The 18,277-nt window shown below is 35.5% G+C and overlaps 1 protein-coding gene across 2 annotated transcripts in view; it reads left to right on the top strand.

Annotated features, from left to right (window-relative positions):
- Nucleotides 1–18,277, top strand: part of arhgap15 (Rho GTPase activating protein 15) — a 51,424-nt gene that overhangs the window by 4,207 nt on the left and 28,940 nt on the right. Inside the window, exons 4-8 of one of the 2 annotated variants that reach the window (XM_055215693.2) lie at nucleotides 3,171–3,324; nucleotides 4,380–4,439; nucleotides 4,848–4,909; nucleotides 5,141–5,228; nucleotides 6,468–6,557. In XM_055215693.2, the coding sequence (XP_055071668.1) occupies nucleotides 3,181–3,324; nucleotides 4,380–4,439; nucleotides 4,848–4,909; nucleotides 5,141–5,228; nucleotides 6,468–6,557 (444 nt within the window). In that variant the 5' untranslated portion in view covers nucleotides 3,171–3,180. The remainder of the gene's footprint in view (nucleotides 1–3,170; nucleotides 3,325–4,379; nucleotides 4,440–4,847; nucleotides 4,910–5,140; nucleotides 5,229–6,467; nucleotides 6,558–18,277) is intronic. The other variant, XM_055215695.2, reaches the window with a different exon arrangement.

Genomic DNA, 18,277 nt, shown 5'->3' with positions numbered 1-18,277 from the left:
TAATTACATGCAACTAATCCTAAACCAAACCCTAATCCTACCCCAACCCTACAGTAAGTACATGTTGCTGTTACTTACTTTTTACTGTAATGATTATTACTTAGTACTTAAATATATAATTACAATGTAACAGTGACAACTTAAAATAAAGTGTAACCCAGTATTTTTTTGATGTGGGGGACATATTAGTGCAAATGATTAATATGTTCAGGAATACCTTCGGGAAATAATCAGTAGACATATGTTGATATATACAGTAGTTAATATATAGTTATACCACGGGTCTGTTGAATGCTATATTCTGATTGGTTGAGAAATGTTCCATGGTTGTTGATTATTTTTCTGTAAGCCGCACACCTAACTTGTCAAATGTCTTAAAAATAGGCATCAGAGCAATGTTAGTGGTAACCGTGGTATAAGAGGAATAATTGACTCCGGTCCTTTGAATTATTTGAAAATAATGCATTATTTTCTTATAATTCAATGGCCTGTCGTCAATTATTCCTTACTTATACCACGATTACCACTAACATTGCTCTGATGCCTATTTTTAAGACATTTGACAAGTTAGGTGTGCGGTTATCAGAAATTAATGCATACCCATGGAACATTTATCAGCCAATTAGAATACAGCATTCAACAGACCCGTGGTATAAGAGGAATAATTGACTCTAGTCCTTTGAATTATTTGAAAATAATGCACACGTGAATTATTACTTACTTATATACCATATATTTCATATAGATATTTAATATATTGTCAGACAACCCAGTATCCCAAAATTAAGTATCTATAGTCACGTAAATTTGTGAGTCTTTTCCGTGACACTGACACATTTTTTCCGCCTTTTTACGTGAACATGTCACCCATTTCTGTTTGCGTGTCCCTGTCACGTATTTGTTACTCAACTGTTTTGTCCTATTTTCTTACTATTGTGGCTTCGGTTTAGGGTTAGATTTACATAAAATTACATCCTTACCCAAACGCAACTCTAACCAGGGGCAGAGCCAGACATTGTAAACATTAGGGGCTTAGCCCAAATCTAGGGGTTCAAAATGGTCCCCTGCTGATATTTTTTCTCCATTTACGGCATTTAGGCTATTTTTTAATTTAAGTGTTCTCTCTGTATTATCATTTTGAAACTGTAACATAACAAATTTTGGCAATGGCACTTTAACTTCTGTTATCCAAAAATAGGCAAAATATGTTTGCTGTAGGCTAATCCAGTAATTATAAAGCTACATAAGCAAGAATAACAATTTTGACTTCACTAGCAGAACAATTTCTCACCTGCTTATGGAAGCGTTTTCTTTCAGTCTTTCTCTCTCTCTCTCTCTCTCTCTCTCTCTCTCTCTCTCTCTTTCTCTCCACCCTCCTCTCTTCCTATTTGCACTGACAATTATCAAAAATAAGGATATTTTAATGTAAGAGATTGAGGATTCACATTTCATAAATGTCTATTCTGAGGTGAAATCATTGCAACTTTCAGTGAAATGCATATGGACAAAACATAAGCTGCCTAAATGACTTTAACTATATCCTTTCTCACCTTCTTACTTCTGACGTCTTTAAAAAAATTATACTTATCTATGAAAAGAGATGTTCAATGAGCAAGTTTTTTCAAAGTTGTAATTCACTGTGATTAAATGTACTTTAAAGTCGCCATGAAATGGAAGTAGCGATTGCCTTATTTTCCTCGTGGTGACGTATATCCGAATGAAACAGCTTCTGAAATTAAATGAGGCAGGTCTGGATTTGAATTTGTCTTTCGAGAACTGATGGGATCGTTTGAAGTTGGGTCGTGTTGCTAATTGCTAATCGCTGCGATCTTTTCCCGGACCCATACCATATGACCGGAAGTGAAGAGAGATCGTTTTGAGGAGGGGAGGAGCTTTGCATTTTTGATTAAAGATTATGAGAACACACACATTTTTAATAATACCACAATATATATATATATAGTTTTTCATTTCAATTTCATTGCGACTTTAAATATAACGTTACCAATGACAGTGTGCAGCAGCAGAGCAGGCAGAATAGAGCGCTAACATTAGCCGTTAGCCAGATAACATATTAGTTGACGCTATTTAAAAGTATTTACATCACATAACTATTAATATACACTTTTACAGTAATAACAAAGGCACTTTAATAACAAACACTTTGAAAATGCATTTACTGTGGGGAGATTCAACATATTAATTTGCCTTCAACTTCAATCTCTCATTAGTTGCCTGGAGTGGGGTACTGGAGCGTTTAATGCTGAACGCCGCCACCTAGCGTACTGGATGAATTCATTTTAACAGGTCTGAAAAGATTCGGGGCTTTTGACAAAACATTCGGGGCTTGAGCCCCAGAAGCCACCCCCTCGCTCCGCCTCTGACTCTAACCCTAATGCCAGATGACAATGGTTTAAAAATCATAAAATATAAAAATAAAATGAAAAAAATTATAAACCAATACTTAAAATGACATCCAAACACCAAATCTAACCCTAAACCGAAGCATCAATGGTTTGAAAATAGGACAAAACGGTTGAGTAACAAATACGTGACAGTGACACCTACACAGAAATGCGTGACATGTTCACGCAAAAAGGCGGAAAAGCATGTCAATGTCACGGAAAAGAATCACAAATTTATGTGACTATAGGTACATAATTTCGTGATACAGGGATGTGTCAGAGTATATAAATTAAGGGAAATCTGTTGTTTTAGGGCAAGCATGTTTTTGTTTTTTTTGCGTAGGTTGTCACATTTTATGGGGCAAGTTGTCTCACATGTTTTGTTTGTTGAAATGTTATACAGTTGAATAAATAATACAAAAAAATATTTTAGTTCAGTTTAGTGAAATGTGTGACAACTAACTTTTCGTTAATGATTGTATTTGTGGCTGTCCCATGCCTGTTTATATTTAACGCACTCTAAATAATGGTGCTAAATAGCACTAAAAGTGGTTCCCTGGCTTGTATAACAATTAACTTTAGTCATATGGGGCTATGCAGAACCATAAGTGTTGCTATACAGTAGCACCAATTATGGCTCTTCATAGGTGCTATAAAGCATTTAAAGTGGTTCCCCTATATGATTACAAGCCAACTAAACACTTTTAGTGCTATTTAGCACCATTTGTAGATAAGTAATAACAGTTTTGTTGTGTTATTTGTCAGTGTCACAGCAATGCACAAGCAGCCGGCACTGGTACTTCCTGGAGCTGTTCAGATGAGGATCAGGAACTCTCAGAACAGCCCTGGAGAAAGACTGAGCCAGACTAAATCCATGGTCCTCTCAGAGCCTGAAACACTACAGAAACCTGTGACCTCTGTGAGTGAGCATATTAACACCTCTAACTGCTGGGCCATTGTACTTCAATTCTGTAAATCAGGGCTGCATGTTGCTACATTACACATTATGCGAGCTTCTTCTTGCACTGTGCATGCACTGTGTGTTGAATAACACAGGGATGGAGTGTATCAAGTAGAACAGCAGAGGGCAGGCCAGCACTGCTAAAGACAGACTGCTGCTTTTATTCATGTCTATCATATACTGATGTTTCTGCCAGTTCTGCCAAAATAACATAGACACACAAATGTGATCGAGTAACAATTTTTTGTTACATTTTTATAATACCAGTTTGTAATTTTGTTTTTGGTAATCAGAATTATGATTCAAAATATTCCTAAATGGTTTCGCTTGTTGTTTCATTTATTATAAAATAGGTCAATCTTACATGAATGATATCTACTGTATAGGGAGATATTAAGGATCTGATAAGACCTCTAAAAAAGAAAATTTAGTGAAACCTAATATGAGCAGTAGTTTATCAGCAAGTCACTTACGTAGACTGCAATAAGAGTTTACAAATATATGAATAATAAATATAAGATTAATTGTGATTAATCACATCCAAAATAAAAGTTTGTGTTTACATAACATATGTGTGGGTACTGTGTATAATTATTATTTATATATAAAAACACACCCAATCATGTACATATTTAATATAAATTGGTTATATTTATATTTAACATATGTATATTTATATAATATAAATGTATATACAGTATTTAAATGCAAATATTTCTTAAATATATGAAATGTGTGTGTATTTATATATACATAATATTTACACACGGTACACAAACATATGTTATGTAAACACAAACTTTTATTTTGGATGCGATTAATCACAATTATTCTTTTGACAGCCCTATATATATATATATATATATATATATATATATATACAGAGCAATATATTAATTTGATTTAAAATCATGTGGTCCGTGTAGTAACTTAGTCATAATTTCATCCAGACAACTTAATATTATTTAGGTGAGTTGATCATATTTACTTAGAAACACATGCTCTTTGTTTAGATTAACCGTCATCGGAGGAACCAGTCTCAACATAACATTGATGCTTCTGTTGGGCTGCAGGTATGCTCCGTGGTACCTCCTTTATTGTGACATGTCATGAAACGGCACTTTACAAAAATGCTGGGTTGTGGAGAACCTCAACAGTTGATTTAAATTAACCTGAAAAATGTCTATATTTGGCCTAACCATGCAACCCAGCATTTTTTGAGAGGCGGGAAAATTGGATAATGAGCCAGGAGGTGATGCTCACAGTTAATCATATAATAATAAGGTTATAGAATCAAAGTCTGAACAGCACATTCATCTTAAACAATTGGGAAGCATTGCTTTAAAATTCTTTTAATTCCGGCAAATTAACCAATACAAATTCAGCAATCAACCAAACTTTACCCAAATTCATTTTTACGTTGTTTAAACATTTTGCACTAAATAGTTGTGTGTTTTTATGTGTTTGATTCTATATTGCAGCCTGCTTTAAAAGGAGAATATTTAAACAAAGCCAAAATTGCTGAAGGAGGGAAGAAATTACGGTTTGTTAATATATCTACGTTTTTATCTTTGTGTCTGTATATATGTCTGTCTGTAATAATAACAATAATATTAATACTACTACTGCTGCTGTGCTATTACTCTTACTACTACTAGGCTACTGCTACTTCTACTTCTACTAATTATAATAATAATAATCATAAAAATAGTAATAATAGTAATAGTAATAATACTAATAACATATATAATTCCTTCAATTTATGTTTTCACAGGAAAAACTGGACTTCAACCTGGGTTGTTCTTTCCTCTAATAACTTATTATTTTATAAGGAGAGCAAACAAGAAGCTGTGGCTAATCTGGTAAGACAACATGCACATCTCTCTTTTACACACTGTACATACTGTATTTACACACCCTCAAACAAAGTGCACCTGTAATATTAAAAACATTTCACTTTAAGAATTGATCGTTATCTCGCTCTCTGTTGATGGAGGGAAAGTAAGAAGACATTTAAAATAAACAATGTGTGTAAACAGAAACCTTTAAACCATGAAATATACAACAGTGTTAATGAATAGATGCAGATGTGCATTGAGCAGCATAATTGTTAGTGATTGAGTGGGGAAATATAATGATTTCCATATTTGACAAAACTCACATTTGATCTTGTCTATTTACTCCATGAGAGAGAGAGAGAGAGAGAGAGAGAGAGAGAGAGATTTCAAAAAGTTTGCATTCTTCAAAGGCTTGACATACAGTATGCATTACATTTTATTTAAATTTTTTGTTTTCCTCACTTTCACAAGCCACTTTGCATAAAAGCATCTGCCTAAATATAACTGTTTTATGCAAAGCTACTTAAACTACATTTAAGTTATAGATATATTTTATCACAATGCATGTTCATTGAAAAGCTAACCATGACCTTTGAGCTGCTAATGCAATGCTCTATCAATTGAGCTATAATAAATGAAACATCTGAGGGCAATACACAGAGAGGTTATCAGGATGAAGTTAAGTATTTATGCCACTTCATTAAAACAGTAAAACTGTATGAAGTGCCTTTTTAAGTAGTTTAAGCACCTCATCTTTTGTTCTGCTCCTCACATGCACGAGACGTTATCACATATAGTAAAAACATTGTAAATAATAGAAACTGTAATATTATAATAAAGGGTGTTCTGTGCATCAACTGGTTCTTATTTTTATATGTAACATTAGACACCAACAACACTTGATTTCTATTATATTCTTTCGTGCCCCCACCCACCAAAGAAAATTTATGACAAAAAAAAAACAGTTCTAAAACTTAACATTTTGATTAAACAAAACATATAATTATACAAAGAAGTGCTGTTGGTTATTAGCCTTATTTTTTTTTAGGTTTAATTACACAGAATTTATTATAAATTAATGTATTTTATAAAATGTCATAAAACTGGGGCCCCCTGGCACCATCTCACGGCCCCCAGTTTAAGAACCACTGGCATAGAGGAGCCAACAAGTCTTCTATGATATCGGTTTTCATCAGATCTGGGTACCGTACTGCATGAATTTTACCATTTGATCATGACAAAAGTGTTAATATGTAATTGCAGAAACCCGGTTGCAAACCAGATGGTGTGGATCTGTGTGGGGCTGCGATCGAGTGGACAACAGAGAAATCCAGCCGAAAGAATGTGATTCAGGTGAGACAGACGATAACGGGATACTGGGCCTAATTGTTTTACTCTTTACATTTGTATTATTGTGTTGTGGTATTAATCTACAGCAACCCCGTTTGAGGCGTCAAAATCGTGTCTACTGCGCCTAGTTTGCCGCTTTAAAAGTTTGAATGCATTCGCACGTCAAAGTAGACATTTGACGCGCGTCAGAGGCAAAATTTGCTTCTTGTGGGAGGGGCAAGCGCTATGCGGTTGCCTGTTTACAAGATGGCTGATGTTGATGCTGAGAGTTACCGGTTTGTATTTGGTCACCTTACTATAGGGGGAAAATAAATGGCGCAGGTCGATAAACGTCACGTGACTCCAAAGTGAAATGTACCGTAAAACTTCAAATAATAGCCCGGGCTTTTATTTTCCCAAACCTATCATCACACCAGGCGTCTAAAAGAGATAGGCTTCTATAAGAGACAGGCTTTTAATTTAATTGTTCCAGCATGACAGCAGGAGTTTACCACATATTACGTTTTATTTTTAATTTGAATGTGTTTAACAAATTAGTTCGTGTAATAACAACAGTCTTAAATTATTGGCAGTATAAATAAAGCAAACAATTATATGTTTTTTTATTGGTTGTTGCGTGAAATCTTACCCAGATACAACAGTGCTATTTTCTGATTGGCTATTGTGTAGCCTCTTTCTTTTTTTTGTATTGGCTCGCTCGACTAGAACTCCAGGGAAGACGGGCATGAGAGAGACGGCAGTGCGGCCAGATACATTTTAGGCGCTGCAGCATATGAAATATGATAAATAGTGTTTCTGCGCGAGAAATACAATGTGTGGCGGGAGTGCATGCATGACAAAAGACTGAAAGCCCGGCTATTATCAGTGGCCCCAAAACACTACCGGCCCACCGGGAAAAGTCCTGACTCTCCCGATTGCCACTTCGCTACTGTCATCATCACATCAATCCTGGCGACGAAGCTTGTTGTGTTGTCATAGTGATGAGTAAAGGAACGACTGCGTCTGTCACGTGACATCTACCGGTAAGCAAAAAAAACTTTAGCGTGTTCAATCTGCACCATAGAACTGTCTTAAACAGACTATCTGACGGGTTTAAGAAGATTAAATACAACCCGAAACTAAAAAACAGACCAGGCCTTTATTTGAGACAGGCGTTTATTTACCCAAACCTGTCGTCACACCAGGCGTCTAAAAGAGACAGGCGTCTATTTGGGACTCGGCTATTATTTGAAGTTTTACGGTATATTTACAGCTCACCAGGTTGCCCAATGTTCTCACTGACACTCTTCCAAGCAAGGTCCTTTTTATTCCTGTCTCTATCGAAATAAGAACTTGTGACTGCTCACGGACAATATCAAGCGTTCCTTCAAGTTGAATGAGTGACTCCGGGGGGGGCTGCAGCCACAGCAGCAAGCAGGCTCCTGATTAGTTAATGCAGCACGAAAATCCGCCAAAGTTCAATTTTTTCAACTCGGACGTCAGCCGCAAATTCGCGTCAAACGCAAAATACACAAAAGCACCATTCACACGGAATTGCGCCTCATCCGTGCCGTCAACGCGTCTTCACATTGACTTAACATTGAAATCAGAGAGCCTGTCCACACGGAGCTGTGCTTAGCTGTACAATTTTTTATCCAATCGGTGTTTTGTCCAGACGGATTTGGCGTTTTTTTCTACGATGTTCTATGAAGCTGGTGATCGCTCTTAGTTTCAGCACGGTGAAGAGCTCCATGATCTCTGCATTATTTCAGTTTGCAGACATTTCTTATTGTAAATATATTTGTATTTTAAAAACCCCATATCAGCGAGCTGAAAAGTAACTTGTTGAAATGACACACGTGTCCTCAATACAACACGTCTCTTAAGGCATGGTTTCTGCCATTTGTTTACACTTTATACATTTCTTGGGATGACTCTGTGTTTATGGAGGGGAAAAATATTGCATAAAAAATATCGGATAGGGGAAGCATTGGTTCATGTGGATGTGGCCTAAGCATTGCATTAAAAGATTGTCTTTTAAATCTTAACGGTAATGTAAAATTGAGACAGATCTGTCAGAATAAAGCAAAACTCAACTTCAGTTACTGGGTCTATCCCTTAATAACTTGTACTATAGCTTCAGACCTAATAATCTATCCTTTCTTTTCAACCCAAACTTGTAAGGTCACAGCTTAACCAAGTTGTTCAATACATTTATGAAGTCTCAAGAGATTGAAAAGGCTACAGTGAAATCCAATTGCTCAGTGAGCTTAGCAGCCAGGGCTTTCACCATGCCCTTCTTAAAGGCTTGATATTGTCTGTCAGAAGTGGTGTCATACCTCTTAAAATCCCTCAAGCATTTCTCAAGAGATGAACGAGAAATTATGAGCCGCCTCTGAAATAACCACAGCCCTTTATTTGCACACCAATGTTTGCACTGATCTTTTAGCATTTCCTGATATTTCTGTCCAGTCATTGTTGTTTTGAGGATTTTTCATTAAGACTTATTTGAAGAGAGATAATCTTCCGGCTGGTGTTTCGGGACGGCCGGCGCTTATCAATAAATTGATAGCCGAGTTAACTTTATAATGAGCCAAATTGTGGATAAAAAGCAGATTTTTGATCTCATCGCACACTTATAATGCCTTATCACCACCCCTGTGCTTGCCGTCCAGTATTTTGCTCAGAAATCTTTTTCGGCAGGAGAGATTAAAACGGCATTAAACAGTAATCTTAAATAATCCAAACTCTCACACAGAAAAAGTGCTTGTAATGAAGCGCTACCGAGCCATTTCGTAGTCTTCCATCGCTGTCAATCAACCTCAACCGGGATTAGAAATTAGTGTGGAGGGATGTTAATTCAACGGCGTGGAGAGTTAGATTTGCAATCTGGGAGGCATTCAGCCGAGGTCTCGAAGATCTGCTCGGCTTAGCCCAAGACAAAACACTTGTGTCAGATGAGGGATAGTTGCGATTAAGAAGTTCACATTCTTTTATTGGAGGTTTTGATCAGTGTCTTAAGCGTCTAACGTTGACTTTAATTCCTGATTATACTTCTGTCACTACTGATATTAACCTTAAATGCTGGTGCAGATCCTTATATCTCATAAGGATTACAGTGTTTATCAGTTAGAAACCTTGAATTGCAATGTTAAAGGTGGTACATTGAGCATTTTTTTTAATAAAGTTTAGTAAGATTTACATTGGCCATGGATCTGACTTGTAATAAGATTATATTTTAGGCATTTTACTCCTATAGTTTGGACATTTTAAACAAAACATCACCTAATAGAAATCTCTTTGTTTTTATTTATTTTTTTGGAATTTGCCATTCAATTTTTGGTTAATTTTAAAGGGAAGTAAACCCAGAGTCATATGCATGTATCCCTTTCAAAGCGCTCAAAAACTATGTCTGTTTTCTTAAAGACACATACATCTTTAGTGAGATTTGGTCACCTCTGAAACAACATACACTTTTCCAAAACCTGGCATAGTCACGGAATTTTTTGCTCATTTTTCCGTGACATTCTCACGGATCTCCGCATATTTCCGTGGCCCTGCCACGGACTTTATTTTCCGTGGCATTCTCACGGATTGGTTACTCAACTGTTTTGTCCTATTTTCTTACCATTTTCGCTTCGGTTTAGGGTTAGATTTACATAAAATGACATCCCTACCCAAACCCAACTCTAACCCCAATGCCAGGTGACAATTGATTAAAGTTTAGAAAATATAAAAGACTACATCAGAAAAAATTGTATAAACCAATACTTACAGTGACAAAGTAATGCAAGCACCAAATCTAACCCTAAACCGAAGCGACAATGGTTTGAAAATAGGAAAAAGCAGTTGAGTAACCAATCCGTGAGAATGACACGGAAAAGAAAGTCCGTGGCAGGGCCACAGAAATATGCGGAGATCCGTGAGAATGTCACGGAAAAATGAGCAAAAAATTCCGTGACTATCCCACGGAACTTTGTGAGATCATGTTGTGAGCTGACTATAATGTATCATAGTTGCCCTTTTGATGCAAAGCCTGTTTTAAAATTTGGGCAAATAAAGCTAAGTATAGTCCGGTTTTTAGGCATACATGAGGGTCCTCATACAGTGCACATGATGCAAATTTCACAGCTGGATTTTTGTAACCGTGCATACTTTGCACACGCAGTTTGTGCATGCAGGAGTATGTAGCCAAGAGATGCATTGCATTTTGTCACAGTGCGCATGTGTCTAACGTCTGCATACACGTATGAGTCAAATAAACTATGCTTGTGCATTCAATCATGCGCGCATAAAAACACACCAACGTGTGCATAAAAAAACAGACTATACTTTAGTCATACATTGCCAACTAAGGTTGTGTCTTTGTTTTAGCGAAATTCTGCATGTATCCTTTTAAAAAGGAAATCCCAGAATGCATTGTGACAAGGTCGGTGAAATAAAGATTGCAGAAGAAGCTAATAGAAATGTCGACTAAAAGTGAAAAAATTATATTTAAATCTGAGAATTCTCTATTAAAGTGTCATTAAAATAGACTTTTACCCAATGTATTTTTTATTGTTTATTAGAGCATTGCACAGCTAACTTATACAAAACTTTGTAATCTATACATCAACTGTGCATCATATCTTGCTTGCAAAACACTATTTTTGCATTGTACAAAGTTGCCGCCTATGTAGTTCAAAATCAGTCACCCTTCATGATAGTTATCATGATGTCTGTGTAGGCTGTGTAGGTAAAGGTCTAAACTGATGTTGGCATGCTTGGAGTGATACATATTTACACAAACCATGCCAACAAGTGAAAACAGTATCCGTGTAGTTTTTCAAAGGATCATTTGTAAAATTTGTATAACACATAAACTAATCCTAACCATTACCTTACCTGTGAGAAAAGAACATATTTTCATTGTTCACGGAAAAGGATTATCTTCCAAAACATTTATCCTGAATATCAGAGATGTTTCTCACTCAGATCAGATTGCAGAGTAGCAGGAAACAAAGATGTCAGACAATGGAAATCCGAATCTCATCACGTCTGCCTTTGCGTCACCTGCATGAAAGTATCTATCAAATCCAGCAATCCCATTGCAAAAAAAATGACTGGAGTAAGACCTTACAACTGTGTTACATTATTGACAATAGGTGCCTGGCATGACTGTTTGAGAATCAAGAGGAAACATCTGAGCCTGATTGTAATATCATATGACGCATATGGCGTCAAGCTGGAGAGACGGTAGAGATAAGATTGAAGGCGTTCTGCTCTCATCAAGGCCTCTGCACGAATACTTTTGCTGTTTGGTTTAACAGTGGTTGCCAACTGTCACGTATAGCACTGAATTGTATTTTAGGGGACTGTGTTTTGTATTAGGCCTATAAATGATGTAGTCTGTCCTTTTTAATGCCGTTTGTATTTTAGCATCTTACACCCTAAATCACTTGTTTTGCGTTGGTCTCAGTAGTAAAAATTTTAGATAAAAACTGAAAAAATAGCTAAAGCATTCCTTTTTCTCAGTTCGTAGACCATTGTGATAGCAGTGCGAAGATCATTGGGTTTGATTCCCCGGGAAAACACATATAGTACTGAAAAAAATTACCCTGAATGCACTGCAAGTCACATAAATGTGAACACAGACACATTTTCATGTCATTTACATTATTATTATTATCCTATATACTATGTTAGATACGGTGCCACCTGTCAACCACACATCTACCGAGCCCCTAAGGCAGTGCTTCTCAATTATTTTCTGTCACGCCCCCCCTAGGAAGAAGTAAACATTTCGCGCCCCCCCAACTCTCCGCCGCGACTGTAAATAGTATAATTTGTCTATAAAATGACACATCTGCAAAGCATTGTATCCTTATTAACATTAAAGAAAACACAAAAAAAGAAATATCAATCAACTTACAACAAAGAATAACTTTATTAACATTGTGTTTAGTCTGTAACAGAAAAGACTTAAAATCTATAAATTTGCCTGAAATAAAAAAATCAATTCTTATTTACAGTAATTTTTTTGACCATTTGATACTGAATAATTAAATTAAATATAATCAATAAATAATAATAAAAAACTCAAGCGGCTTATCAGCATGTTTGGGGTGTAATGTCTTTAAGTGACGGTGCAAAAAAATCACTTCCTGAAAACGTATTTTCCCCGGGGTCTCACGCCCCTGGGGGTCCCGCCCCACTATTTGAGAAGCACTGCCCTAAGGTGACATTGGAGTAAAACAAATCTAAAGCTTAGTTTCATGTGCTCACGTGAAACTTTCATGCGTTTGCGCGAAACCTTCATGTGCAGAATTTTTTTTTAAGTTTAGTTTTGGGTGCTCACGTGAAACTTTCGCGTGCGCACGTGAATCTTTCGCTTTCACGTGCGCACGCGAAACTAAACTTTTTTTTCAGTTTTGCTCCATGTCCCCTTAGGGCCTCCGTACATATCTGTACCCCATGTTCAAATTGTTTTTTTTTTTTTTTAAAGAAACTTCTTTGGTACTTCTTGGTTCAGTCCATTTACATTTCACATTTGCATGAACTCTTTTATACAGTACTATGTATAATCTGCATAAACTATAAATCAGAAAAAGTAGATAACAGTATGTTTTTAAAAGCATGAAGTTTAAAATGTCATAGTTGAGCACTTAAGTCAGGCAGACAATGCAGATATAAATGAATGAATAAATCTTTTTTAAAACGTGGCCATTATATCCTGCATTATATAGCAAGTAGCAGTGTTTGGAATGTATCCAGTAGTATATTGTGATGTTTATATGCACTATGATAAATAGCATGCGGTTCATGTCTATTCATCATCTCCTAAACTGTCTGTGGAAATGAAGATCTTCAGCCAGGCGCTGTCAGATCTAGTGTCTAGTACAAAGAGCCTTTTGGGCATGTTTACTGGCGATTATGATAGACTGACAGGTCTGAGTAGGAAGGGTCTGGCACTTTGAATGGCTAGCCCAGAAGGACTGCTAAGTATTGGGCTCGTGAAAGGACACTTTATAGAATTGAGCTAATAAAGTGATGTGATGTCGTCTAATTACAAAATGTTGTTTAGATTGTCACTCATTGTGGTACATGCTTGGTAACCTTACTGCCACAGTAGTGAGTCTCATAACACTGAAATCTTGTTGTCATCTGTATCAAAATATATTTAGACATTTGTAAGAACTATTAGGACAATGCATGAGACAACAAGATGACGTAGTTTTCAAAAAGTACTTTAAATGTTGACATTGTCATGTTGTGTTTGTCTCTAAATGACAGAAACAGGAAGAGATATGGATGACTTTTTCAATTACTGTGAGTAACATCCAACTAAAGTGGTCAGTCGGGGTGTTTCTTCAACTTTGGTCACTTTTGGCCTTGTGGACATTTAGAAAATATATTCTATTAGGAAAAAACATGTTATAGCTAACATCTTATGTATCCTAAATGCACACGATCCAATACCTCATATTTTAAAAAATTATTTTGCTCACAAGTTTACTTATTATTAGGGATGCACCGATAGGATTTGTTTGGGCCGATACCGATGCCAATTTAAACAGACAACTTCTGGCCGATACCGATGCCGATACCGATATGAAACACTTGTATACAATACTATACAGTTGGTCTATTAGCTAGTTTATTTCTGCATCAAATTATTTTTACTGAACATGGATTGGATCTAATTAACATTCAACTGACCAACATAATAAGAGAGGCACAAATTAAGCTAAAACAAATATAATCAGACAGCATGACAACCTTCAAAGGTGGTTTTTGCTATTCAGCATTTATCTGATAAACAACATTAACTCATTTTTTACATATAATGGATTTCTTTATGCAGTTAATTAATAAACAATCGGTATCGGCCTTTCTCATGCTATTGCCGATATGCCGATGGTTTCAAATTCATCAAAAATCGGCCGATAAATATCGGCGGCCGATACATCGGTGCATCACTACTTATTATTTTATTAACATATCACAAGTCTCATGATTGACATATACAATAAATTTGCAAAAAATGTTGACTTATTTGATTACTCTTTGTTTATATTAATAGTAAATAGTTTAAACACAAGTAATATTTTTATGATGGATTTGCATTGTCATTTGTAGAAACCTTGATTAGTGAACAGACATTGTGGTGTCACTGATACATTACTGCACATAGGGGTGGGCGATATCGCCCCCCAAAAAGAAAATGTTTTCCATATCAAATCGTTATCCTGTCAAATTATATAAAATAAAATAAAAATAATTATAGTAAATAAAAATTAAAATATGAATGTAGTCCTATATATATTTATGTTATATCAATCTGCGCGACCCCGTCATTGACTTTCTTTGATGACGTTTGCAGGCCGTTCCAAATGAGCGGTTATAGTCCGTGAAGTCCACTTCAACTGATATACCGTGTTCAGGGAATAGGGAGCAGTGAACACTCCATAGGGACCCTGTCGAATGGAACGCACCTTGAGTAACATCCAGCTGTTTATGTTCACTTAAACAAGAAAGAAAACTTAGTTCAGTGATCACGCGTGTGTTATATAATATATATATATATATATATATATATATATATATATATATAAATTAGTAATAAAGTAATAAATTACAGTAATATATATATTACTGTAATTTAATTACTTTTCCCTTGAAAAAGTAAAGTAAGGGATTACTCTTATTTTTCTTGTAATCTAATTACAGTTACTTCTAATGTAACAAAATACTGTGTATGGACTGTAGAACAATTATGTATAAATAGTGGATTTAACATGGTTTTAGTTTACAATTGTCACTAACTGGTTGATTATTAGCATTAATATCACTGAGATGTTGGCTGTTTATTAATACTTCATTTTTATTAAGCAAATATTAATGCCTGATTCTGCAAAACCTTATTCTACATTTTTAACTCTCCCCATTTCTACAAATACTTAAAATAAACAATTAATTTAGTATTAATAAGCAGTAGTTGGAGTATATTGAGGCAAAAGTAGTTAATAGTTAGTTAATAGAGAGAATTGGACCCTAAAGTGGGACCAGAATAATTGATGTACTTTTATATATTGTTTCTTCGAGCCATTTCAAGCCTATTCTTGTATTATGTATTAAACAAGGTTTAAGAAAGTAATTAGTAATAAGTAGTTAAATACTTTTTGGAGAGAGTAATTTGTAAAGTAATCTAATTACATGATTGAAGATGTAATTAGTAACTAGTAATTAATTACTTTTTTAAGTTGAACTTACCCAACACTGCTGCAGTGGTGGATCTGCTGTTTTTCCGCATTTTTCTGAATTTGTGAATAATTTTAAATATACTTTTAAAGCTGTGAGGACGTGTGTGGGCGCGCAAGGCGGATGCTGAAAGAAAGTACAGTATACTGTACCTATTTTTTCTGCTGTGTTCCGAGCTTTGATGAACGCTGTTGTGCGTGTCCAACATTACACAAAAGGAAAATGTTTACGCGCATTTGGATTCCGTATTTCCGTCCGCGTTATCCGCATCGCGAAAATCATAGGGCTCTACTAATAAATGAATAACTTCATTTTACTCCACTCCTTCAAGTCTAATTGACACTGTGATTGTAAACCAAGAGCGCGTGCAACATTATGCACAGTGGGTAAACATTATCGTTCACTTATCGAACCGTCATTATTGTACTATCGGGAAATTTTATAGCGGTAAATTATCGTTATCGAATTATCGCCCAGCACTAAATGCACCTTTAAACTAGCATTCACACAGTCATTTCTTAATACCACTGCAAAAGAGTTTGACAAAAGGTTTGATTTTGGTCCATAAAGCTGCTTAAAATGAATTGAGCATTAATTTCACTATTCATAGCAAAGCAATATACTGAAAATCATGGGGTAAATGAAAGGATTTGAGATTCAAACAACAGATTACAAAAGAGATTAGAGTAGAAAAACAACTCTCTAAGCATACGATTTACAGCATCTCAGAACAAATAAAAGACATTTTGGCATGTAGTACAAAATGACCTTTTTAAAAAAAAAAAAAAAGATTTAAACTTTTAAGATTTTAGTCATGCCATAAATATTATAATATGAAAAGAAATCCTGTACCGATGGTTAAAGTTAAACATAGTATCTGAGGATATGTCTGAGCTGTGCATTTGTTCCTCTTCGATGAGCTGTCTATCTATTTAAGTTATTTATTTTTCACATTGTATATCACTATGTGTATTATTTTTATATATTATTGGCATTATTGTATTATTTGTTCACTCTGGCTTCACTTCAGCACTTTGATTGTGAAACATTTTTTGTGTTACTACTTACAGTTTTAATCAAATTAAAGCATGCAGTCTTTTGCAAGAATAGCTTCTCATTTAAAAATGCAATCTAGAGAATGTATGTTATAGAAACAGTATTTCCAGCTCGTAAAACATTTTACGAAGATTTTTTATGTTTTTAATCTGGCCTACGCAGCCCGAATCATTGAATTAATTATTAAGTAAGAGAATGCGATGCATCTTCTTCCCTTTATTTCTTTGGTTTTGTTTTCTTTCGGAAGCCGATAGCTCTCTTGCCATCTCAGGAGTTGTGGAGAATTGGAGATAATTAACCCTGCTATCTACAGCGCTTCAAAGTTGAGTTGTGTCTTTATGTAGCTTTCAAATTAATGTTTAATTTGACAGCAAAACACAAATGTTAAGTCACAAATGGCATTCCGGTCTTTGTAGCGCTCTGCATAATTAAACATTAATGAACAGTCAAAGTAAAGGCCCAGATATTTAAATTCCCCCTCATTAAACAGTGTCATTAAAAGCTGTGTGCTTTTATGTTCATATTTTTTACCCAAAACTTTCTGCTATTCACACTTTTTGCCATTTTCCTGACCACTACTATTTTGAATGAGTTAAGTACAGAGTAATGAGACAACATTTTGGATATAAACATAGATATTAGTTTGTTAAACATAAAGTGGTCACTGAGGATGAGACTGCTCATGTTAAGGACAGCAGAGTATTGTTGTATTGCTGAAATATTACACCATTTGCATCTTAACCCTATTAAATGGGTGCCGTCCTTTTTACTTCATCATTTACTTCATCCTTACAATAGCCAAGTTTATTTGTCACGAAATATGCTAACTGTGACCATACCATTGTAAGGTACTACATGCTTTGGCATTACTGTATTTCCTTGCTGTGTACTTTTCAATGTGCACCGCCAAATGCAAAGTGAAACATGGCATGATTTATGACAGCTGTTTGCAGAGGAGTAATGGTGAATATGACAATGGGGAGTTGGAAAGATGATTATCGTTTTTAGAAACAGGGGGAGCAGAACTCATGAGTCATCAGCAAACGTTCTCAGATGATCTCCATGATATCAAAGACCAATGCGATGTTTGGTTTTGAAACAGCTTGATTTACAGGATGAGCTATTTTGAAAGAAATATACAATGTGTTTCAGTTTAGCATACAATAAAACGTTGGTGTTGAATTTATTAAGGCTGGTTTGGCTTTGAAACGCTATTTGAATTATTTAATACATTGCGTGCTTGGATGCGAAAGACTATCACGGCACTTTTCAAGTCCGAAAACTTGAATGACTGACAATACGTCGGTAGATGAGATGCTGAGTTTGTTTAATTTTGATTGTCTGAAAAGACATTGTGTCACATGCATAAAATATCTGTTGAATCTGCATAAAAGGAGAGCGCTGATATTGCACCGAGAACAAGATGTGAAACTGCCGTGCGAAAGTTT

Source organism: Misgurnus anguillicaudatus, chromosome 17 (assembly GCF_027580225.2).
Source record: "Misgurnus anguillicaudatus chromosome 17, ASM2758022v2, whole genome shotgun sequence".
Lineage (NCBI taxonomy): Eukaryota > Metazoa > Chordata > Actinopteri > Cypriniformes > Cobitidae > Misgurnus > Misgurnus anguillicaudatus.
Note: the sequence above shows the minus strand (reverse complement) of the source record. Positions and strands in the feature narration are given on the sequence as shown.